The following is a 25660-nucleotide window of genomic DNA, read 5'->3' as shown; positions in this document are numbered from 1 at the left end:
TATATTCACTATGTTCATCACTCAAACTTGTATTAATTAAAATAATTTAAGCCAACTACTTTTTAACTTTAATATAGTTTAAGTGGAGATATTGTTTAATAAAATCAAAAATGATTTTTTAACACAAATTTGACCTAGTATTTAGTATTCTAATGCCGTTGGGACAATTTCGAGGATCAAATTATTCATATACACAGACTTCCCTTAGGAAGGATTATTATTTCAATATTAATTATATAAATTTCTATATTTATTTTACATTTATTATTATATATTTATATTATATTTATTTCTATAAAAAAATAAACTAGGAATATTCAAGTGTAATACTAAAAGATAAACATATTCCATTTGGTATTAAGTTTTTATATTTCATATTTTGATGTGAGATTTTTAAATGTGCCTCTCAGGTGAGATTTATATAAACCTTAATCAAATACATATATTCATATACATATGACATAAAACAACTAACTTAAATATATGTGTTTAAATTGAAAATTGGCATTTGCAAAGTGTGTCATAACTTTAAAAAATTGTTGTTTTTGAGATTCTTTTTCTTCTTTAGAGTATTTTTTTTGCATCTGCTGTTGGTGGTTGCCTTTTTTAAAATGCATAAATGTATGCATTAGATATGTGTGTCTGTGTGTGTGTGTGTGTGTGTGTTTGCATGTTTGTTGTTGTTACAATTATTGCGGGCCCGTCTCTATTGTGGTTGTTGTGGTTATAATTGCCAGAGCGGCTCGTGCAGACAGCGCGGCACCAAGTGTTTCACATCCCATAAGAAGAACGCAAAAAACACACACAAACACACACAAAACAACAACAAGAACAACAAAAGACCCGAAGAAAAGAAGGAAGCTATCACGTACAAAAAGAATATGAAACAAAAGGCATTTTACTTCCCATCAATTTTGAATTTGAATTTACATTGCTCCAGTTTCATTCGTTTTTTTTGGTTTTTTTTTTTTGGTTTTGTGGTCAAATGGAGTTTCTTTTCTTATGATTTTGCTTTTGGTCAGAGCTGTTGTGGTTGTTGGTCTTTGCATTTTCATGACCAATGAATCAAGTGGTTGTCCTCTTGGCCCTCTTAGCCATCTTTCCTCTAACCACCTTGGTCTCTCTCTCTCTCTATCACACTTTATCTCCCTTCTCTCTTCAATTTGCCTGGTATTTCACATAACACATTCCAATTGCCGTTCAGGCTGACATTAATTATAGCGCAAACGATCGATTAGCAACATTTTAAAATTCATTAATGAATTGTTTCTCAAACAGCACACACGCACCACACAATACCAACAACAACAACAACAACGAAATATAAAAACTATGTACATAAATAAGCATTCATCCCACATGCGCATCCCAATCGAAGACACTACGTGCCATAAGTCTACAGATTGCAATTTAGAAATTAAAATCATTTTTCTAACGATTTTTAAACTAAATTTTCCTAAAGTCTTGTATATATACTCCGATCAAGATAAGTCTTATATATATACATATATCTCGATCGGAGAGCTATACATACATATATCTCGATCGTAGAGCTAATACTTGATACTCAGTTATATTTCTGACAATTTTTTCAAACTCAAAAAGTGTTATTAATAAATTTAGTTTGAAACATTTCGAAATTCTTAATTATATGTTCAACAATTACATTATTTCTGTTGTAAACTTTTCGTTCCAACTGTTTTGCACTTATTTTGCCCCCTGCTCTCCCTGCTTCTCGCCCCACACAAAAAACCTCTGACTCCCAAATCCACCCAATAATAAATCGAGGAAAAAAACTGACTGAAAAATGACGAGCTGACGATTTGTTACGGTATTTTGATATCGACAACAAAAAAAAAAAAAAACAACCATCAACACAAAAATTATCGTATCGAAGAAGAAGACCAGAGGAGAGGAATCTCTGTGGCGTCTAATCAACCCAATTCAATGGGTGTTTCCCTTTCCCATTCTCATTTTTGAAGGCAATAGTCAAAAAACTTATTATGCACAAATAAATAGAAGGCTGAAACCAAAAAAAAAAAAAAAGAAATAAAAATGTACAAGAAATTGTTGCTCATTGTTTTTGTTGTTCGTTCGTTCGTTCTCAATTGATTTATACGAGGAACGGAAATCGTAGACTTTTCGACGCGCAGCATGAGTGCAGCAGCGCAGACGCGCTTAGATATAGACGGATACAGATACAGCTACAGATCTATGGATGGAGATGGAGATGAAGATGTGCATGTGTGTGTATCTTCAAGATACTTACTTCTGGTAAAACATCGCACCACCCCACCTCACCCCACTCCACCACTAAAGGCCTATGAAATATGTTTGCAAACAAATTAATAACAATCGATCTCGAAAATTGACCGTACCCAATACTTGGCCCCCCTCTCTCTGTCTCTATCAATCTGTCTGTCTCACTCACACTCATTGATGATCGATATGCATGTGCGTGTGTGTGTGTGCCTTCTGTTTTTATAATTTGGGTTACATAAACAAAGCAATAAATACCTAGATTTTTTCGGGGTGAATGAAAACGTGCAAATTGTTTCATTGGAACTCGTTGAACTATTTCTAATATATCTAAATTTTATCTACATATATGTACATATATATATATATCATATGATAGGTAGAGGACCCGCTTTTCTCTCCCCCTCTGTCTCTCTCTCTCTCTTTATCTCTCTGGACCCGCTTTTCTCTCCCTCTCTCTCTTGCTGTCTGCCTGGTTCTTCTTTTTGTTTATGACCATGTCTTATTTTGTTGTTGTTGTTGTTGCTTTTGGCCTAGCTGTCGTAACCATAAATTAGCACCTCCTTGGGACTTTGACCATATGGTTTCTATGTAAACTGCATTCTGCAATCGATAGATTTATTTTGCCAATTTCAATTTTCCAATTTTCACAAAATGAGTTGAGGGCAAAATTGCCAATTATTATATTTACAATGAGATAAACAATTTCTGTAAACAACAACTACAATGAAGAATGGCAAATTGGTTAAAAACACACACCAAAGATTCTTAGCCACGCCTCTTTTTTGCACATTTCTATATATGTATGTATGTATGGTAGGTAGGTATGTACCTAAAGCCAAGACTTCTTCTTTATATTTTGTTTGCTTTTGCCATGTGTGAGGGATTAGTCTGTGGCTATGGTCACAGCATGAGCTGGCGCTATGGTTAGGTCTAGTTTGGGTGTCTGTTTTATAGCCCCTTGTTTCTTCTTCTTCAGATGCATTTTTACCACCTCCGTGGGCGATAAATCTGCAGTGCGCCTGTGGCGCAATGAACTCGCCCTGTCCATTACACATTTACACACATACCCACACCCCACCGCCCTCCCAACGCCCACCCTTACCTTCCTAGCATCATCAGAGTCTCCTCCTTCGCCTCCTCATTTCATTTGCCGCCTTTATCTGTTACTCCTGATGGCTGTGCGGTTTGTTTAGTTTGCTGACGACGATAAACACCTTGGCGCCAGTGAGATTTTGCACTCAACCGACATAAAAACATAAATGGAAAAAAAATGCCTTCAATTTTTTGACAAAAAAAAAAACTAAATTACTTGAAAATTTTCTTTGGCATCTCATTAAGGCTTTCATTTGGTCAAGTGGCCATCGAGGATCAGCTTCACCTGTTGCCCCCGCCCCCAACCCCACCAATTATCATAATGATGATGATGACGACGCTCTGGCGGCTGTCGTGCGGTGCAAGCTTCCGTTGGAGGCTCTTGAAATTATACACGATATGGTTCGATCAGTAATTATGCATGCATTTATGTTATTGTTAATTGTTTAAACAATATACACAAATATATATATATATATATATGTATATATAAGTGGATCTGTGGGCTGTTGTTCTCTGCATGCAATGTGGCTATCAGTGGGCGGATCGGTTACGAAATAACGCTTTTTCCTCGATTTTTTTTTCCATTTTTCTCTCTAGTTTAGTTCAGTTCGTTGAATGGTTTCTGTTCATTCATGCCTTCGATTGAATACGTCGGCGGAGTGCATGGGGTGTGGGTGAGTCAATTCAATTCATGGAAAATTGTGTAGACGATACTCATATATGTATATATGTACATAAGTGTTATAGATGTAAAACATTTCATCAAAGTCTAGTCTTGATTTTGCTTCTTCGAATTGGAGACAACAAACAAAAGTCAATTTTATAGGTAATTTACAAAGAATTTTTGCAATATCTGCAGCTGAAGAAGATCAGGTGAAATTTATTTCAAGAATTTAGATGTTTTTAAATAAAAATAACCAACGACTAAGAAACTCACAAATAAGTATTCAAATTAATATTCTATTAATGTGAAATGGGGGAAATGAGCTCCTTTAGGTATGCAATACGCTGAAAGTCTTTAGCATTTGCAAAAAGTTTATAACTTTGTGTACAAGCAATACTTGATATAGAATATACTTGATTTTAGAATTATTTCGGCAGAATTTCTCAAAACTCCTTTATATGTTTCAAAAATCAAATTCTTGGTCGGCTTATTGCATACTTTTGGTAGCAAATTTCCCTTCTTTCCCTCGCCAAAATCCGCCTATGATATACTTCATACCAAAATCATAGACGGATCCAGGGGGGAGTCCTGGGGGTCTAGACACCCCATGTAATAACACTATTTCAATTAACTTGTAACTTGTTTTTCGAAACTTTATACCCACAGATAGTTAGTTTTAGAATGGTCGGACAAAATGCCTTCATCACAAAATTCAGTAAGAAGAATCGAATCTTTCGGTTCGTCTACGAAAATATTTTAGTTGGCTAATTTCTCAAAATCATGTTTTATACGGCAAATTTTAAAGAGCATGCAATGATATAACTTTTTGATCATCCTATAGACTAAGACACTTCAAATATATCAAAATATATTTGATATATTTATCAAAAATATAAGTACAGATATTTTAGATGTTGTATTATTAAAAAAGTTGTGTTAAAATTCCGAAATTTCCAAACCAAAAAACCTAAAAGGTCGGTGATCAACTGGTTCATTGAGTTTGAAACAAAATTGAATGTCGAAAATCTTAACTTTTTTATCTATATAATGGTTTAAATCTATAATGTTTATTTGAGAATTGTTTATTTAGTAATTACATTTGTATTAATGATAAAAGAAACAATATGAGAAATGATCTAAATCTTAATCTTAATCTAATTAACAGCTAAATTTGTTGTTGTTTTTTTCTCCCCTTTTTTTTATTGGTGAAAGTTGTTAATATATTTGTATAGGGGAGAGGGCCCAGTTGTGACTCAGGCCCAGTTGTGACATTCTCAAATATTTTTGAAATGCGGTATTGAATGACAGTTTGAGCCCTGTAAATCATGTTTGTTAGACGTTCTGCAGTTTTTGGACAGACCCCAACGTTAATATTCGTATTGCATATACGCGTACCAAACATCGTGTTGAAAATCGTGCGAAAAAGTTTTTTTCCATTTATTTCAAAGTACCAAAATTTTGTGAAATCAACAGTGAAAAGGTGAGTGCAATGCATCAAAGTATTGTATTTGCCGTATATTTTGTGATTCTATAAAAATTTATGTGATTATGTAGTGTCTATAAAAAATATAGATATAAACTTTAAACTATAAAAAAAACTATAAAAACTCCCGGTTATGACTCAGCTGGGGTACCCAGTTATGTCCCATTTTTTTTGCACTCGGATTATGTAAAATTATCAAATTCCAACATTTTTGTTGTTGTTTAACAACAAGGAAAGGGAATTTACATATTGAGACCAGTTTGTCCAAGAATATTCTGGAAGATCTCGATCGGGAATGTTCATTCGAAGTGCGCTAATATGCAAGCAAGTTATTTCGCTTGCAAAAACTGCGAAAGTGACATGGACGACGAGGGCTTAAAATCGTTCTCATTTATGGCCATTTTCTTTTGGGTTTTTCATTGTTTTTGGCTTTGAAGCCCTTCAAAATAAGTAAACCATTAAATCACAACAATTCGTGTGACATTCCTTTCATATTTTCTTATTTTCAGTGAATTTCTTAAGTTGAGTCATAACTGGGCCACTTTTTTTTTGGGTTAAAAAAAGTTATCCAAATTAAATCTGTTCCAAAATTTTTTGAGTAACTCAAATAAACATACATTCTTTGGAAAAAAGTTGCGTTTGGTTAATATTTAAATGTTAAACTTCTTAATTTTTCATTTTCCCGAACTGAAGAAAAAATTTCGAGGTTTTTCAAAACCCGGGTCATAACTGGGTCTCCCCTAGATATTTTGGAATTTGTAATTTCCAAACACACACACACTCACAGACACACAAACACATACATACGGCACATAATTACTTGGCAAAAATTCCACAAACTAAACTCATTGGAAAGCTTTCATTTGATTTATGAGCACCACTTCCATGGAAATTGTCGACAAAATGTCTGGCCAAGCAGAAGAACTGAATGGGCAATGTTGGAATTGTGTGTGTGTGTGTGTGTGTGTTTTTGGAGGCATTTTGTAGGGTTGAGGAGGTAAGTTTAGATAGATAGAAGATGGGCTGAACACGAAGGAGAAGGGCGGGCGGGGAATGGGTGAAACGAGTTGGCTGTGTGCGTATTGGGGGAAAAGAAGTCGTTTCCGTGATTTACGCGCTAACGAAACTCGAAAATAAACAATGGGTTTCTAGTATTCCATTCCATTCCATACGCTGCGGCGGTGTGATGTGGTGCGATTTGGTGTGGTGCGGTGTGGTGCAATATGCGTGTTATGCTTAGAGTTGGGTATTTTGTATTTGATTATTTGACTTGGACCGATGTCGGTCTGGCACTTTGATTGTGCTGAATTTGCGCAAAAAAACGACTTCTATTTGCAATTCCCTTGTAGTTCCTTTATTAGTTCCTTTCAATCTTGATCAAAACTATGTATTTATTTTCTTATGTCGCATCGTCAACTGGTTGGCAACTTCATAAGCAGCATTCGGCAGCATCAAATGGCCCCAAACCGATTCTGATTGACGCATAAACATCAAAAAAGAAAAGAGAGAAAAAAACGTCCCTGTTTAGAGGATCACATCATCATCATCATCATCATCATTTTGAAATGTGACATCAAAGCCAAAAAAAAACCAAAACAAAGAAAGAAACAAATTTCTGATAAGCCAAATAAACCTAAATGAGAAAACGAGAGGGAGGAGAAAAATATAGAAGATATATAGATAAATAGTTAGATATATGTATGTATACAACTTCATTTAGAGGGGAGGCGGGGGCGGGGTTTGTAGGCAGACAAGTAGCGCCAGCCAGCCATTCAACCAGTTGGCGTCAGCTGAATGATCTTGCCCCTAAACCAGATCAAAGCATTTCAAGCGCAACAGTCAATCAAATGACTACAGATGCAGTTCATCCTCATCCTAGACACAGAGAGAGAGAGACAGAGAGAGATAGAGAGAGAAAGGGAGACTAATAAATTTGCATGGCCTGGCGCAGATTTTCTCCCTCCCTTCATCTATTCCTCAATTTTTTGTTCTTTTGTTTTTGCATAAATCGATCATAAATTTAATTTGAAAATTGGCTGGTCCGCTCCCTAAGCTGATGTTGCTGATATTAATGTTGTTGTTGTTGTTGTTGCCTCTGCAGGGCAACTCCAAAGCCATTTTTGCGTATTTATAACTCAATAAAACTTCAAAAGTGTTCGAAAACATTCGCTCTCAAAGTTTGTTTAATGCTATAAAAATGCATTTGTTGTTGTTGTTGTTGTTACTGTATTAGTAGACATATCCCTGGGCACTAAAATCTCGGCCATAGCTTTATAGCCTCTATACTATATTGAAGTATTAGGTAGTTGAAACTGAATTGTATACATACATATATAGGAAAAGATCGGCTAGCGGAAGTTTACACAAGAAAACTGTTCCAAGGGAATTGCTCTCTTTACAAGTTTAAGGCGAAATTGAGAGATCAAATTGATTGGTTATTAGTTTGGAATATAAAACAAACTGTCAAAGTGCCAAAAATGATACAACCAATTAATTTTTAATTAAAGTTTCAAAAATTAAGTCATGTTAAAGAACTTTAAAGAAAAAGATAACTAAATAAGAAGAAAATCAAAATAAGTTTAATCTCAAGAAAAAAACACATAATTATAGTAACTATTTTATATTAAAGATTTATTTTACGAAACGACACCGAAGGATATGAAAAAAAATCGTTTTTTGGCTTTATTTGGTTGTGATTCTCAACTAGTTTTAGCTAAGGTGCAAAAACATCGTTTATTGGCTTTATTTGGTTGTGATTCTCAACTAGTTTTATCTAAGGTGCAAAAACATCGTTTATTGGCTTTATTTGGTTGTGATTCTCAACTAGTTTTAGCTAAGGTGCATGGCAATTCTAAAGATCTTCTGATATTAGACGGTTTTTCATTTAATTATTAATCGAAATCTTTAAAAGTTATTTGTTAGTTGGTTAAGGCGAAGCCCTTTACACTAATTCTGATGGCTCCCAAGAGTATTCACATAAAAAAGATGGAATCTGCAGTTGCAAGCTTTGCCGTTCTTTTTTCGCTTCATGTAGTTTGAATTCCCAACTACTTTTAGCGTTGAAAATATGGTATGGCCATTATAACTGTGGATTCTTTAGCGAAGTCTGCTGATGATAGAACTTGGTGGTTCTTGAAATAGCTATACAGACAACCTACTCACCTTTTGTGCTGCCTATGATTTAAAATCTAATAAATTGGTAAGATTTATTGACCTTAAGCCGGCTTTAAACCAGTTTTGTTTAAAATTTAACGTAATGCTGTTTGTAAACGTTATTTTAACCTAGAAACATCTCCTCAAAAAAAAAAGTTAATTAGCTACAAGAAAAGAAATTGAAGCAATTGAAAAGAAAAGAAGAAGAAAAACTCAACCTGCGCCCAGAAAAGCTTCATCTCTCTTACCCCTTCGGGCAAGCCCAAAAAATTTGGCACAATTTTCTTTTACCAACTTTAATGTTAACATCATACCCTTTTCATCACTTCTTTTCCCTTAAAGACTTTTTTCTATATAAACTTCTCGACAAAATAGTTTTATGGATATAGTAGTTATTATATAGGTATTTATATTTATATGGCAATTCAGACATTTTCTATAATTCTCTGCTAAACCAGGTCTAATTACAGAATATACTTCTTATAGTCAGAAATCAAACACCAATTTGGTACAACCAAATTGGTTATATTAAAGGAATTTTCTAACTGAAAACTTGTTTACACAATTATTTAAACAATTGTTTTGCTACTCGACTCTTGCTACTTGCTACGTATATTGCGGTTAGTAGCAATTAAATTTTTTCCCACGCCACCCAAATCCAATTAACTCAGATTTTTAAGTCTTTATTCACATGGATTTTTAATATACTCTAAGATATTTAATGGGAAATATTAACATTGTGCAGCAGTTTGTGCAGTTTTTGTAACTGAAAATTTATTAGATTTCTTTACCTTTTTCAGCTCAAATTTAACCTTAACTACTTTAATACTAATTCACAATCGATTTAAGAATTCTAGTTTAGTATATCGTAGATTAATTTTAAGATTAATAGCTTCCTGCTCAATAATATCCAAGATATTCATGACTAATTTTAGTTCGGATCTCTCTTCTCTTGGGTCCATATTCCTACTCTATTAGAAATTGTCGAATTTCTGGAATAATTTATAAAACTTTTAAAGACCATTTTATTAATTATCAAGCCAATTCTTTTATAGACTTCAAAACATTTTGGTAGGGTATACAATCGACGGTGTGTGTGTGTGTGATTTTTTGCTTTTTCTTTTGTTTGTATGTTGCATGGTTTTCCACAAACAACGAATTGACAAATGTTGGACAACTTTATTATACAATTTACATATACTTATGCATATATATGAAATTTACTTTAGAGCTCGCCCCCCACCCCCACCCATTGTCTATATAATGTCTATGTATATATGTATGAAGGTATATATACATATGTATGTGTGTATATAGCCTGGTTAATTGCAATGACAGCTGCCAAAACAACGGCCAAAGCGAAACCGTGCAAGAACAATAACAACAACAACAACAACAATAAAAACAAGTACAAGTACAACACAGAGAGACAATCATTTTGGATGGGCAACATTGTTGACCAATTGGCAGTAGCAATTTATTGTTGCAACGGTGAAATGATAACAGGTCGTCATCATCATCATCATCATCATCATCATTATCATTATCTTGATTATCATCAAGCGCGTAAAGCAAACTGTCCAGGTAAATAAATATTCAACTCAAAACCAAAACCAAAACTTTACCCAAAAATAACCGCAAAAGCGCGAAAAATAAGCAAAGTTAATTACGGCGAAAAAAAGAAAGCGCTCTAGCCTCTATCTAGGCATATATGTATGGTATATACATAGACAGATATGCCGCCTATATGTATATGTTTGTATGATGTATACATATCCTTTGGCAGCTGTTGTCAGACTAATACTTGCATTTAATTAGGCTTGCAATAATATTTATGTAAATCGGGTTTACGGAGGGGGTGGCAGGGTGGGGAGGGGAGGGTGTGAGGCGCTAGACAGCTGGCAATATTTGTCATACACCTAGCAAAAACCACACTCCCCACTACCATCCCCATCCCCCTCTTGTCACACCATCACTATTCAGCTCCTTGCCCATGTCTGTGGTTCTTGTCGCCGCTTTTTGATTATTGGACATTTGGCATGATGTTGTCCTGTCTATCGACGCCTGCTGCATGCCGCATGTCGCATGCCTCATGCCTTGTTGCCCCTGTCTTGCTTCTGTCCTGTCCCGTTCTGTCCTGGCCTGGCCTGTCCTGTGCCTGCATGCTTATCGCTAAGTAAACACTGCAACATTTTGTCGCCATAGCATTTTGTTTTTCTTGTCCTCCGCTTGGCATTCCAATATATACAGCGGGGACCACCCGCGCAATCTGCGCGTCGCCTGTTGGAAGCAAACACACACACACACTTTCACACACGCACACTATGTATATTTCTCATTTTCGAACATTCTTTTTTTTTTTCCTTCTTGTTGTCGCATTTAATTTTGTTGCTTTTGACACCGAATGGACTCATGATGCAAATACCCATACCCAATATCCAATACCCATATCCAAAGCCGCATCCCAGCAGCAAAAACCAAAGCAATCCAAAAAACAGAAAGAAAAAAAACAACAAAATTCAAGTGAATATGCTGAATTTGCATACCGAAAAAAACGAGCAAGGGGAAAGGGAGGTGGGGCGGGGCGAAGTGAGATATATAGAGACACTAGCAAACAAAATATGCGCATATCAAATTTACATATCGTATCATACATTTTGAACAACTCCAATTGAAAAATTTCTTAATAAATTGTATTTATTTTTAGAATCTAATACAAATTTAAGATGTTAATAAAGACACAAATCAAGCGAAGTTCAAGTGTCCGTAAAATATTTCCAGACTTTATTTATACTTGTTTATTTTTTATGATTGAATTGGAAACTAACTAACATAACACTAAACCAAACTAAAGTAAACTAAAGTAACTTAATAAACAATCCTTGAATCAATTTCTGCCATCAAATTGGTTTAAAGCATTTTGAAACATGGCTTTATTTATTTGAGGTCATTCTAGTACAAGATTTAAGAAAACTGTTTCCAAATGACATGACGAATCGTTTAACCCAAATATATTCAAGTACCTATATGAATATCCTAGAATGAGTATTACAGATTTTGTTGCCAGATGTCATGAACGAGTAAACAATCAAGTGAATATCATTACGATTTGAAATTGTTGCAGATTTCTTTTGGAAAATTGACCTCGAGCCGGCTTAAACAAAAGGTTTGACTTAAATTTCAAAAAGTTCGTAATCTAACCAGATTGTAGTTATACTTTCCAAACCTAATTAGATGCTTTCAAAACGTTTTCAACATTAAAACATTCTAAAGGATAATACGCTGATCGAATTTGAAGACATTGTTTTGAAAATGGCTTCGCTTTACAATCCTGAAATACAATTTTTAACAAAGTAAATGCATTCTTATTAAAATTTTATAGTCCGCACAAGTTTTTCTACAAAAATCACAAGTTTAATCTTTTCACGTCTGTTTTGTTCGACATGAAGTTTTAAAACTCATTTCAAATTCTTAAAAAATCTAGCCATACATTACCTTTATTTAATTTGATAAATGTTTTGAAATTTTTTGTAGTCAGGTGTGAATAGGCTTCGAATTGAGCTCACTTTCAAGCCTACAAGCACATATGGCACACTTTTCATTCGCACTTGAACGCCACCCAGAAAGACTCTTGGTTATTTTCTTTTTCTTTTTCATTTTTTGTTCGTTTTCAACCATGGCGAACGCCATTGAAAACAATAAACCAAAGCCAAAAAGCCCTTGGCCGAGCTCAATCTGCGTTTGAGCCCACCTCAATGATTGTGTTCGAACGTTTGTCGATCGGTCATCGTCATGATCATCACGATCATCATCATCATCATCGTCATCATCATCATTGACGTCTCGTCTGGCGCAATGCTCAATGCCACTGTGGCGCCAAGCAAGTCCAACAATTCAAGTGCCCAACTATACAATGGGCCCAAAGCAAGACCAAAGACAGTCTCCAAAACAACAAACCAACAACAAATAACGAAATAGATATAAAGTTTTTCTCAATAATATTTCAGTAGATCGATCATTGGTTCAAATATTATTAGTTTATTGGGTAACCAATGGCTAATAAGCTGCTTGAACAAAATTTTTCGCACTCATCATTAAATGTTGTGTGATTTTTCAATTTTTTTTTGTTTCTTACTTTACTTTCTACCAATTTGCAGCAATTGTTCGACAATTTAGGAAGCAAAATCTATGGTCTATAGTCTATGAGATTTTTCAGTTATTTTAACTAAAGATTTATAATTTGTGTCCTATTGTTAAAAACAAATAATATCAAACAATTTCAAGTCGTCAAAGGTGAAAGCTAACATTTTCATTTATAAATGGAAAATTACCAAACAAAACCAAATTCTATATTATTTTTTGCTTGATACGTGAAATTTGAAGCATTCTAAGTGTCATTTATAGCCAAAGAACGTTAACTGCCCCAAAATGTATGCTATGAAATTTAAGCTTGCTAAAATTTACTTAATCAAATGTTGAAATATGTATGTTGATTACGAATAGAATCTCTTACTTTCATCAGCTTTATCAAGTAAGTATTTATCTTTAGTTTTCCATTGTATTTTCATTTTTCCAATGAAAAATGTTTCTTAAATGATAAATATATATCCAAACATTCTTCTATTACTATTTTCGAATCGTTTTTGAAACGTAAATCTGTTAGCAAATTCTTTTTCAACGAATAAAAAGAATAAACTCATCTTATTTACACAAAGTTCTGACAGAGTAAACCAAAAGTTCTAAAAAACTCGAGTAATCTTTCAAAGAAAATGATCGTTTAAAGCCAAGTTTCGTGTGGTCTCTTAAACTAGTTCGAAAGATGTAAAAAACCAAATCAAATCTGATTTCCAAGCATTTACAGATTACTTACAAGACTTTGTCAAGTCATTGTTACCCTTTGGTATGCCTTATTTACTTGGAGTACGATACTTCATGAATGATTTTTATTAGTCAGTTGAAAGTTTCAAGAAAATAGGCAAATCTTTAGAATATTTCAAAATATTGAACTCTTTTTTGACAGACTTGACAAACTTTTTTTAATATTCAACAAAAACTCTTTCTGCGAAGGTTGAAATTTGAGTTTTTCCATGGAAAATTAAAGTTTTTTTTGAGCCAAGTTTGATTCTATATGGAAGTTAGAAGTAAAATATTTCAAGATTTGATTTTGAATGTAGAAAAGGGAAAAGAGAATAATGAAAATTTGTAAATAACATTTTGTTTTAAAGAAATCTCTTAAAGTTTGTGACAACAAGAAAAAATTGACATTTTTTCTGCGATTCATGAATGAATCATTTCATTCAATAGAATGGTCAGATGAGGGCTATTCTAGGTGCATATCAAGGTGTTCGGTGGCGGTGGGGGTGAGGGGGGAATATTGGGAATTGTGTGGCAGCTTGAATTTGAAACTGAAAACTGGCTTAAACATTTGTTTATCTAGGAATTTTCACGTGTGCATATAAAATTTCAGATGAAAGTCTGTTTTTTGTTTTTAAAACCTCCAGATGGAATTGCAATGTATGAGTATATATATATATATATATATATATATATATTATATATATATATATATATAGGTATATATATATACATCTGTATATGTCATAAGTATGAAATAAAACTTCAAGTCAATTATTTTTTCCAATTTTTCTTTTTTGTTTGCTTTTTTTTGTTTTTGTTGTTGTGGGTTTCTTTAGAGTTTAGATATTTTTGTTTAACATATATTGTTCTTCTTTTTTTGTTTAATACACTTTTTGTTCTTTATTTGTTGTTCATGACTGTATGCTAATTCTTTGTTTGTTGATAAGTTTTCTTTTCGTTTTTTTCGTTTTGCTTGTATTTGTATGTTTGTGTGTGTGTGTTTGTGTGTGTGTGTGTGTGTGGTATTCAGATTAATATGTAATTTTTTTATAATTTATTATTGCTTACATAGGCTAGGCTAGTTAAATTTTAATAATTACTAAGCGATATATTAAATATATATCAATAATAATACATATACATAATGTGATTTATATATGTAATGCTTGTTTTTTTTTTCTTTTTTCTTATCATTTTTTCTTCTCTTAATTTATATTAATTTGAAAAAATGCTCTAGTTCTTTTTTGCTTTTGTTGTTGTTGCTTTCTTCTATAATTTTTGTGTAGCGTTAAAAAAAAAAACTCATCATCACAATATCTTAAAACTACCAAAAAATAACAATTTGCTTTTTGTTTTATATTTTCTTTTTATGATTAATTACGATTACTTTCATTAATTACACTTAAGAGTTAGGCAAAAAAAAAAAAAAAGAAAAATTCATTAAATAAAATAAAATAGCTTAGCGCAAAAAAAAAAAATTTCTGTTTAGATAAAAAAAAAACAAATATTTGTTGAGATACTTTCTAAAGAGCTGTGGATCATGCTTGACAATATATTTACAACGGAAATATACAAGAGAGCACAGCTAGACTTTGGTGCAACCAGGGCAGGGCGGGGCGGGACAGGGCAAGATCAGGAGAAAGGATTCGGGAGAGGACGGATCGGATCGCCTGCCATTTAGACACCATATTTAATGCCATACTCCTGATAGTGTCCCACATGTGGCCGATAATGACTGAGATTGCTTAGCTGATGTCCCAGATTCCCGCTCAACGCATGATGATGATGATGATGATGATGGCTGCTAATGACCGCCGCTGCCGCTGCTGCCGATGCGGCAGCCACACTGCTGGGCATCGATGCTGGCGGACTGGCTGATTGTATGCTGCCGTTGGGACTTCCAGTATCCAATTGGCATGATTGTTGCTGCTCGAAAATCATATCACGGAAACCCAATGCGGATGTTGGACTGCTGGTTAGGATCACCGATGAGGGGAGGGGACCACCACCGCCGCCGCCGCCGCCACCATTTAGATGATTGTGATTGATACTCGAGTTGTTGTTATTGTTGCTATTGTTATTATTATTATTTGTATTGCTTGAATGAGTGGGCGTGCCAGTTTGTCCACCATTTGTGGGTATGGGTTCCGATGGTGGAGTCTCTGGGGTATACCAACCCCCGTGCGCTGGTCCATGTGGTGTTGTAATGGTGGTTGGTGAATGTCCCGATGATGTTAAGCCACTGTTATTTGGTCCAGCAGATCCCAAGTTACCACCGCTGCCACCACCGCCACCACCACCGCCGCCGCCTGGTGTTAGGGGATGCGATACATGGGCCACATGACGCAATTGCTGGGCATGATGGGCGGCTGCCGCATGATGGGCATGATGCATTTGACTACTGGCCGCCACTGTGGCCAAATTATCATCATTCAAGTGATATGGATAGGCGCTGTGATGTATACGCGGATTATAGACATTCATCAGTGAGTCGACAGTGAAGCCAGCATGCTCGACACCGCCAGCAAGATGATTCATTTGGGCCAGACTGTCGTGACATGAGTTCAGCATGGCAGCATGCGAGACATCTTTGCCGCTCAGGCAACCCAAATCCATGAGGGGTTCCTTCTTAAAGTGGGCCATATGCTTGGCCTCCAATATGCCATTGGTCATCAGTTTCAATGGTTTCATCTCGGCCAGCTTTTCGTTCATCATCGCCTGCCGCTTGATGGCCTCCTCCTTCTCTCGCATAACATCCTTCTTCTTGAAACGGCGACGTCGGCGCAAAAACGAACCGTTATCGAACATATTATACGAATCGGGATCCAGGGTCCAGTATGAGCCCTTGCCGGGTTTCTTATCATCGCGTGCCACCTTGACAAAGCATTCGTTGAGACTCAAATTGTGACGTATGGAATTCTGCCAGCCCTGCTTGTTGTCCCTATAGTAGGGGAATCGCTCCATTATATACTGATAGATGCCATTCAATGTGACCTTCTTGTCGGCTGCATTCTGTATGGCCATGGCAATTAGGGCTATATACGAATACGGTGGCTTTACAATCTCCTTATTCTGATGTGGTGCACCCAAACCGTAAGCACTGGCCGAATATGGATATCTCGAGTACTGATCGTAGGCATAATGAGCTGCTGCCGCTGCTGATGCCGAGCTGGCCGCCGCCACGGCCGAGGCAGAGCTATAACCGGCGGCCGTTTGGGCATAATGGCGCGAGAAAGAGTTCTGATCACTGAATAAAGTATGCATCTTGTCGCTCGGTGTGTGTATGTGTGTGTGTGTGTGTGAGAGAGTGTGTGGGTGTTGTTATTATAGGATAATTTGAGGCCCCCAAAAGGCCAATTATCTATACGAAACTTTCTTCTCTTTTAAAACTTCACTTTTTTTTGTTTTTAGTTTTCAACTAGGTTAGTTTTATTGGTTTTTTGGTTTTGGCGTTTTTTTTTTTTTGTCGTTTTTCGTTTTTCTTTATTATTATTTGTTCTAATAATATTTATTTAAACAAGTTGTCTGTCGCACATAGAACAGCAAAAAAAAAGTAATGAATTGTTTGTGTATATTATAATGATTTGAATCACACCGATATCTCCTCTTATATACATATATGTAGGCATATATGTGTATATGTATGTGTATGGGGATAGAGAGAGTGAAAACGGAGCGTATAGAACCGTTCGGTATAGTAACACGTTTGATACTGAATCTCTGTGTAACTGTAATAACATACAAATCGAGTCAAAGCGACGCAGCAGACGCATTGGAGAGACGTCGACGTAGACGGCAGCACACTAAGCATCAGGCACCAGCACTAGCGACTGCGAAATTCTCTCTCTTTCATGCTCTCTCTATCTCTTTCTGTCTGTTTATGAGTGTTTGGATGTGTATGTGTGTGTTAGTGTGTCTGTGTTTGAACCAACCACCGACATCGTTGCTGCTGCTGCTGCTGCTGCTCAGTAAGTGAAGACCTACACAAACACATGAAAATTATCTCACGAAGAGAGAGAGGAGACTTAACGCCGCCGCCGCCGCCGCCATTCATGAATTTCTTCTCTATGTGTATGGTACGCCTTTCTCTCTCTCTGATTGCCCGCTGTCACCATTGTCGTTACCGTTAACCGTTACCCATCGCCCATCACCGGCGAACCTTTCCCTGGTGTGTTTATGTTGTTCAAACTAATGCTTAAAATGCCTCGGCCTAGCCTGTACAGTGTACACACACAGCCTGTTCTCTCTCTCTCGCTCGCTCGCTCTCACTCAATGGCTCAATTCTGGCAAATAGTAACTACTCTCTGCAATGCATTAGCCAGCGCAAGCGAGAGCGAGAGACAGCAAACGAGGGTGCTAGAGGGAGAGAGAGAGAGAGAGAGAATGAGCGCTCACCTGGGAAAGCTAACAGTACAAGTGGTTGTTGCTATATAAGAGTAGGAGTTGGCGGTGTCTATATGTAGTTTAGGGTGGTTACACTTGGCCCTTTTACCTTCCTATGTGTGTGTGTGTGTGTGTGTGTGTGTGCTGGCATAAATTAGTGTGCAAAGGTTTTGTATTTTGTTTTTTCTTTTCTTCTCGATTTTAGCTTAAAGTTTGCCTTACCTTATCTTGGCCTGTCTGTTAATTTGCAGCCTGATGATGATGATGATGATGATGATGGGTTTTTCTTTCTTTCTCCCTCTCTCTTTCTCTCTCTCTGTCTCGGGGCGGGGGAGTTGTTTGATGGCGTCGAGGTCAGAAGGTTGTTTGAGGACTGTTTATTTTTTGGGCAAAAGGCATTAAGTATTTTAAACAACTTTTTTTTGTATCTTTCCTTCGTTTTTTTTTTTGACACTTGAGGGCATTTAAATTAAAGTCTATCCCATCGCCGCACTTTGGCTTAGTGTTTCGGTAGTAATTTAAGATCATTGCAAGGTTAAAAGCACCTAATACATCGATTAACATTAATTCGTGCATAAAATTCGAATTCGATCACTATTGATTTCTGTTTTTAAGTATCAATTTTAATATCGTCTTTACTTAATAATTCTTATTTCATAGATCTTAACGCTTTAGAGTTCCAAAATGAATACAAAGTTATTAACAATTATTTTCTAGCTTTAATCGATTTCATTTTAAGACTTTTTAATAAAAAATATATGCATCTGCAATGCAATGGTTAAAAATTATCTCTAAGAAACCATTTGAAGGACCATCTAATTTGTCCTTGTTGCGTTTTTTTTGGCAAAGTTAATTACGTTTTTTTTTAAATATAAAATCTTGTTTTGACGAAAAATTTTTCTTTTTAAACTTTAAAACACGTCAACTGTAAAATTCAAACTACAGTAGAATCCGGTTATAACGACGCTCAAGGGACCGAAGATTTTCGTCGTTATATCCTGAAGACGTTCTAAGCGGAGGTCCTTTTTATATAAGTTTGTATTGGGACCCACCAATCACTCATCGAACTTTGGTCCCTATAACCGGACGGACATTATAAGCGGAGTCGTTATAACCGGATTCTACTGTATATACATAAATACATACATATGTACATAAATATTATTTTAAAACATTGAAAATAAATTAAAGTAAATTGAATTAAAATATAAAACTAGATGTAGAACATCAATTCCAAATAATATTTGCAATTTTTCATATTTTCATTATTTTTGTTTTAATGAGGACTTATCAGTTGAAATCTAGACTGATTTATATTTTGCATTAACCCAAGATAATGTTCTTATTTAACATTTACAAAGGCGATTCTTCATCGAAGCTGACTATAACTATAACGACTTTGAAATTTCTTAAGGTTTATAACTTGTTATGTTTAATAATTTTGTAGTAATACAAATGATATTGAAAATTCATAGACACAACTTTTGTTCTTAAAAATTACAATTTTATTGTAAAAGAACCAACTTAATTGGTTAAATATTACTTATTTATCCCTTTTTAAGCCGGCTCGTCATTATTAAAAAAAAGTTGCCAGAAACAAACAAACTACAGTAGAATGCGGTTATAATGACTCCACTTAAAGTTCGATGGGTGATTGGTTGGTCCCAATACAAACTTATAAGAAAGGGCCTCCGCTTAGTACTAATATTTAGTAGCTAATATTTAAGACCTTATAGTATTTATTTAACAAAATTACATAAATTTATTACACAAATTCCAACTTTTGAACCCTTTTAACTGTTTTATTTGCTTAGATAGTTAACCATAAACAAAAGTGAAGAAGAGACATTAATTGTGAAACAAATACTTAATGGAATGTAGTTTGGAATGCGTTTTGTAATATTAACCATTTTGAATATCTACAAATCGCCACAAAATTTATGCAATTTCCATATATATGTATATCTACTTATTGTATTTTTCTCTCTTTTCCATCAGCTTTAACTTTAAATCGGTTAATGTTTATTTGCTAGAGGAGATTTGCATATATGTATGTGTGTACAGTTACTTTCCCCGTTCTGTATAAACATTTCTAATTGACACCTCGGAAATTATTTTTTGCCTTGTCCCCGCCCCCGCACCCCACCCCGCCCACCGTGCCACCGCAGTCAGGTGTGGATATCAAACATCAGCAGGTTTTTTCCCATGCCACCAAATGAAAACCTTGCCACAGTCCTTGCTGCTATCTTTTCCCATGGCCTGTTGTTGTTGTTGTTGTTGTTCTTGTTGCTGTTATTATTTATCCAAGCGTTTTTTTTTTTGCCGACTTCAATTTTTTGTTCACATTTTTTTTTTTTGTTTCTGCTTATTGAAAAAATATTTTTTCGTACAACAATATTTATTGACTTTGTCAGCTTTAAAGTAAATTTTAAATGTTTATTTGGAAAAGGGCAAGTATGCACACACACACAAGCACACGCACACAGGGAAAAATAGACTGAGAGGCGGAAGAGGCAGTGTTTGTTTGTGTGTGTGTGCTCAGTCTATATATTTGCATGTTGATCATATTTCATATTTTTATAATTTAAAAGTATAATTAATTTTCATTTCGATTAAACAAATATTACTTTGACAAAATGAAAAACCAAAATCCATGTTGATGCTGGGCAAGGAGTAGACTCTGCTTCCGGTGAGGGGGAAGGGGGGGAGAGAGAGAGAGACTTCTTTTATTTGTATGCTTAGATTCAATTTTTCTAAGCCAAATAAGTGTGATGGTTCGTTTTTTTTGTTTTTTGGCCATCTCCCTCGCTCTCTCTCATATATGTATGTAGATCCCACATGCTATCTCTTTCGCTAGATAGCTCCATGCCAGACCGTAAATTGATACAAGAATAATATTTGGCTCTATTAACGCAATCGCATTATTTTGACAAATATTTTTATTGTTTTAACATAATTTTTCGTATGCGCAAAACAAAGAGAAGCAAAAAATAACAAAAAAAAAAAGGGGGCCAAAATGGTTGGCCAGAATAGAATTGGTATGTGAAATCTATTGGGCATCTGCATGTGCGTGTGTGTGTGTGTGTGTGTGTGTGGGTTGTCCAGTTATCTTCGACTCCTGCTGCATTTGAAATTCGAATGAGTAAAGTCCTGGCTGCTCTTTTGGATTTCATTCTTCTCCACTGGGTTTTCTTCCTTTTTTTTGATGCTTGTCCTCCTCGTTTCCTTTTGCTCTCTCTCTCTGCTGATTTAACAAATTTTTCGTCTTCGACATTGGCGCCGTGATTGCTAGTGAGTGGGTGACTGACTGACTGACTGAGTGAGTGAGTGAGTAAGTAAGTAAAGTGGAGTAGAGTGAATGAGTCAGAAGAAGTATATGGGATCGAGAAGTATGGGTTTTTTTTTTTGCTTTTAGGTTGGGTTTGAGTTTTGTCTGTGTTCACATTTTCCACAGTTCAATGTTATTTTTGCGTAGTTTGCCTTTGCCTGTCTATCCGCGTGTCTCATACACACACACACACACACACACTCACACCCACGCACATACATACATACAGCTGTCGTATATCCCGTATCTTCTATTCGCACAATGCGCTCTCATATCTTTCTATCTAACCATATCCATACCCCTCCCCTACCCGCCCCCGCACAGCAATTCGTCTGTCATTTGACCTATCATAATATTATTTCAATTTCTCATACTGCAACTCTATGTATGTATATATCTATATATATATATGTATTTACTTGCATTTTGCAAGTTGAATCTATTCTATTTGTTTGAAGTGAAAGTTGAGGTGAACATTTTATAGATTAGAAATATTTTTGTGCAAAAAGACGTGGGTGGGGGTAGGGGAGGGGAGTTAATCATCGTCATAAGATATTAAATATTTGGAGTGAGAGTGTTCCAGGCATTTGGTCTTACTTTGTTAAGAAATAGATAAACTACTTCAACTGATGAATCTTAAAAACTAACGGACAACAAGTTTAAATTAGCTAAAAGCAATAAAGGACCATTTAAAGAACTCTAAATTTTCCATAGCATACTTATGGGGGAGAACAAAAAATGAAGCAATTTTAAGATTAAATTGATTAATAAATCAGTGGTCTATATAAGGATGTGAAATTGACAAAAATTTGCCCTCTAAAGTATGCTATACAGTAGAATCCGGTTATAACGACTCCGCTTTTAACGTCCGTCCGGTTATAGTGACTAAAGTTCGATGAGTGATTGGTTGGTCCCAATACAAACTTATATGAAAGGACCTCGTCGGTCCCTTGAGCATCGTTATAACCGGGTTCTACTGTATTTATTAGAAGAATTTACTTTTAAGAAAGAAATGTTTGAAAAACCGTTTAAAAACAACTTTTAAGCTACAAGTTAAAACCAAATGTTCTATATTCTTTGGAAGAAATCAATACTATTGCATACCAAAGGGGGCCAATTTTCCCAATTCTTCATTCATAAGTGACTTAAATGAAACCAAACTACTTTATGATATTATAGAAGCCTAAATGCTCTTAAAATTTAATATTTAATGACTTGAAATGGCAAAATATTATAATGAATAAACTTTATGGTTTCAAAGAGTCTTAATAAATATAAGAAATGTATAATACCCTGAATTAATGTATGCTAAATGAAACTAACTCTAAAATAATAACTAAATTTTTCAGTTTCAAATACTATTTTATATATTTTTCGTTAGACTTTCGTTAGAGAATTTCCACAAAAATGTGTTTTAATTTATTTACAGGTGCCAAAAATATTTGTGAATTCCAAAGTCATCGAACCCTTGATGAAGTCATTTCAGTGAGTTTTTTGAACTTGAAAAGAAAACCTTGAAAATAATTTGCCTCACTTTATTTTCGTGCTTTTTTTTTTTTTTTTTGTTACGGTCTGCAACATATGCATTATGTAGAAATTTGTCAAATGTATAAAAATCAAATAGAACGTTTTCACATACACACTCATACAACAGTCTCTTGTTTCGACTGGCTGTCTGTCTGTCTGTGTGTCTATTTGCCATTTGGCACGCTCAATTTGAGACAGTCAACGGTTGACACGATGTCGTTTCATCCATTGAAAATGGTTCGTTAAAGCTAGCTGGTTGCCATTACACGGAGATGGGGCATGGCAAGGCCTGGGATGGGATGGGTTGGCGGCGAGAATACTCCTAGGAGATAGGGGCTAGGGGGGAGAAGCACATGTTATGGCCCAGACATATGGCAACTCATTGCCCATTAAAAATGTTATTTTGTTTCTAATTCCAAAATTTTTTCCAATTTTTTTGTGAGAAGATTTGGCAAATAATCTAAAATAAATATTGATTTTAAAGTGCAGACGGTGAGGGGAGGGAGAGTGCAACTAATCAGGATACTTTCATATTGAATGCGAAAGAACAAGTAACAGGATTTAAGCTGCAACAATAATAAATGAGTAGAAGAAAAATGGAAAAAAAAAATAAAAACGAACAAATTGCCTTTCGTCTCTCTCTCTCTCTCTCTCACTCTGTCTTCTTTTTTTTTCTAAAGGAAAGACAAAAAATTTAAGAAACTCCGTATAGAAAATGCTGATAAGGCAAAATTTACACATACACACACACACACACACAGGAGATACAGATACAAATTCTGCCTGCTGCGTTGTCTCTTTTTCACTCTCTCTCCCTATGTCTCTATCTCGCTCATACTCCTCTACTCCCACAGTCGCTCTCTTCATGAATATGCATAAAAGACGCAGCAAAGTTTGCTGCTTCAGTCGCTGCCTCTGCCGCTGTTGCCGTCGCTGCCACAGTCGCTGTCACACTCTGTTCTGCTCTGCTCTGTCGTCTCTTCTATCCAATATGAAAACGGCAACTCACACACACCCATGCGCAGCAATGTATTGAAGGCGTGGCCATTTTTTGTGTAATAACTGAGTAAAAGTGAGAGAGATGCAACTATGGCGCGCATATATGCCCCATCTCATTCGCACACTGCACTTGGAAAACTTGTTAGTGGGTGCTCCTCCCCTCTTGCCATTGTATTGGGTAGTTTGTATTGTGTGTGTGTGTGTGTGTGTGAGGGATGAAAGAGAGGGGGTTGATGGACAAAGGATGGAGGGGGGATAGTTGACAGGACAAACGAGTGGTGTGGGGCTATGGAGGTGAAACGGCGGGGAGGAGCAACTTAAGGGGATGCCACTCATTAAAATTTATGATTTGTATTTGGTTCGAAGCTTATTATGCATAGATTGAATGTGTTTTTTCTCTTGTTGTTGTTGGTGTTGTTGTTGCTGTGGTCTCGTTCAATTCTGCCTAGACAATTTAGCAGATTAGCTATGCACACACACACACACACAGGCACTGATATTCCTAGGTAAGCAGAAGAGAAGGGGTTTTTTCCGCCATTAGTTCTTTAATCATAATCATAATCATGGTAAAAATCTTCCGGTCATAAGTAGCGGAAATTCATGGCGCTAAGTCTTACCTGGTTAGGCATCATCACCGGATGCCTAATCATCATCCGCCGCAGCATCATCATCATCATCATCACAAAACTTTTAGGCATGTTTAGACTTTAATGCGCGCCGCGGGAATTCTTAATGAAAATCTTGAGTCTACATTATTGGGTATTTCCCCGATGACGCGAAAGAGAGAGAGATTAGCCTAGCTACCTGATGTCCTTCCATCATCATCATCGGTCGGCCGTCATTCGGCCATCCGATGATTCGGGTTTTCCCCCCACCCTCACCTAATGATGATGATGATGTTAATGGCATACGCGTGTCCTGCGGTTTTTGTGGCTTATTTGCGGTTTTACAACATTTTTATGGCCTCCTTGCTTTAGCTCCTGCTCCTGCTGCTGAGTTGTTGAGTTGTGGGTGTGGATGGCTACTACCATTTGGCCAGCAATGGCCCAATGGTTTTTAGGTGTGGACTTTTTACTTTTAATGATGTGGCTCTCGCCATCCTTTAATTTTTGACAATTGCATCTTCTGAGAACAAATTAATCACTTAAAAGTCCTTATGTGCAAGCCTTTCAAATTGTTTCCATCAAAACAGTCAAGACTTTTCGCTGAAGGCATTTTGTTAGTTAAGGATTTATTAAAATTACAAGACCACTTTAAATAAGGAAAGCCAACAAAAGTCAATTACAATATTCGTGTCCATTTTAAGTTGTCCAGCAGAATCCGGTTATAACGACGCTCAAGAGACCGACCGATTTTCGTCGTTATATCCGGAAGACGTACTAACCAGAGGTCAATACTAATTTTTTATTGGGACCAACCAATCACTCATCGAATTTGAGTCGCTATAACCGGACGGACGTTATAAACGGAGTCGTTATAATCTGATTCTACTGTGTATTCAATTGTGGTATATAATTTGTCTACAACTTGTTGTAACGATTCAAAAGTGTATTGCCAATTTTGTTATTTTTCGCTTTGAAATTTCAGGCCTTACAAAAAAAAAACGTCTAAAGGTCTGTTGACAAAAGTTGCAAGTGAACAACTAAAAGCTATAAATTAACAAATTTAAACTTTTAACTTACACTTTTCTAAATGGGAAGATCGATAAATTTAAGTCTCAAATCTTTTGCCGCAATTGTATATAAAATTTAAGAAAAAAAGAGTTAAGGGACAATATTATTGAAAAATAAATTAAATGATTAGAAAAAGAACCTACAGGAAGAGGTGTTAGAGGGTCCAAAAGAGGGGTGTGTCTTAAAATAAGTGTCATTGCAGAAAGCAGAACGAAAATTGGTTGGGAACAATCGAT

The 25660-nt window shown here is 35.6% G+C and overlaps 1 protein-coding gene across 1 annotated transcript; it reads right to left on the bottom strand.

Annotated features, from left to right (window-relative positions):
* Positions 1-15031: 15031 nt before the first annotated feature.
* Positions 15032-16935, bottom strand: LOC6639520 (fork head domain-containing protein crocodile). Its single transcript, XM_002061766.4, has one exon. It carries the CDS (start codon positions 16776-16778, stop codon positions 15192-15194), a length of 1587 nt encoding a protein of 528 aa, XP_002061802.1. The 5' UTR covers positions 16779-16935; the 3' UTR covers positions 15032-15191.
* Between the last annotated feature and the right edge of the window lie 8725 nt (positions 16936-25660).

The sequence above is a fragment of the Drosophila willistoni genome, assembly GCF_018902025.1.
Source record: "Drosophila willistoni isolate 14030-0811.24 chromosome XR unlocalized genomic scaffold, UCI_dwil_1.1 Seg144, whole genome shotgun sequence".
Classification (NCBI taxonomy): Eukaryota; Metazoa; Arthropoda; class Insecta; order Diptera; family Drosophilidae; genus Drosophila; species Drosophila willistoni.
The sequence above is the reverse complement of the archived record's forward strand: the minus strand, read 5'-3'. Positions and strand labels throughout refer to the sequence as shown.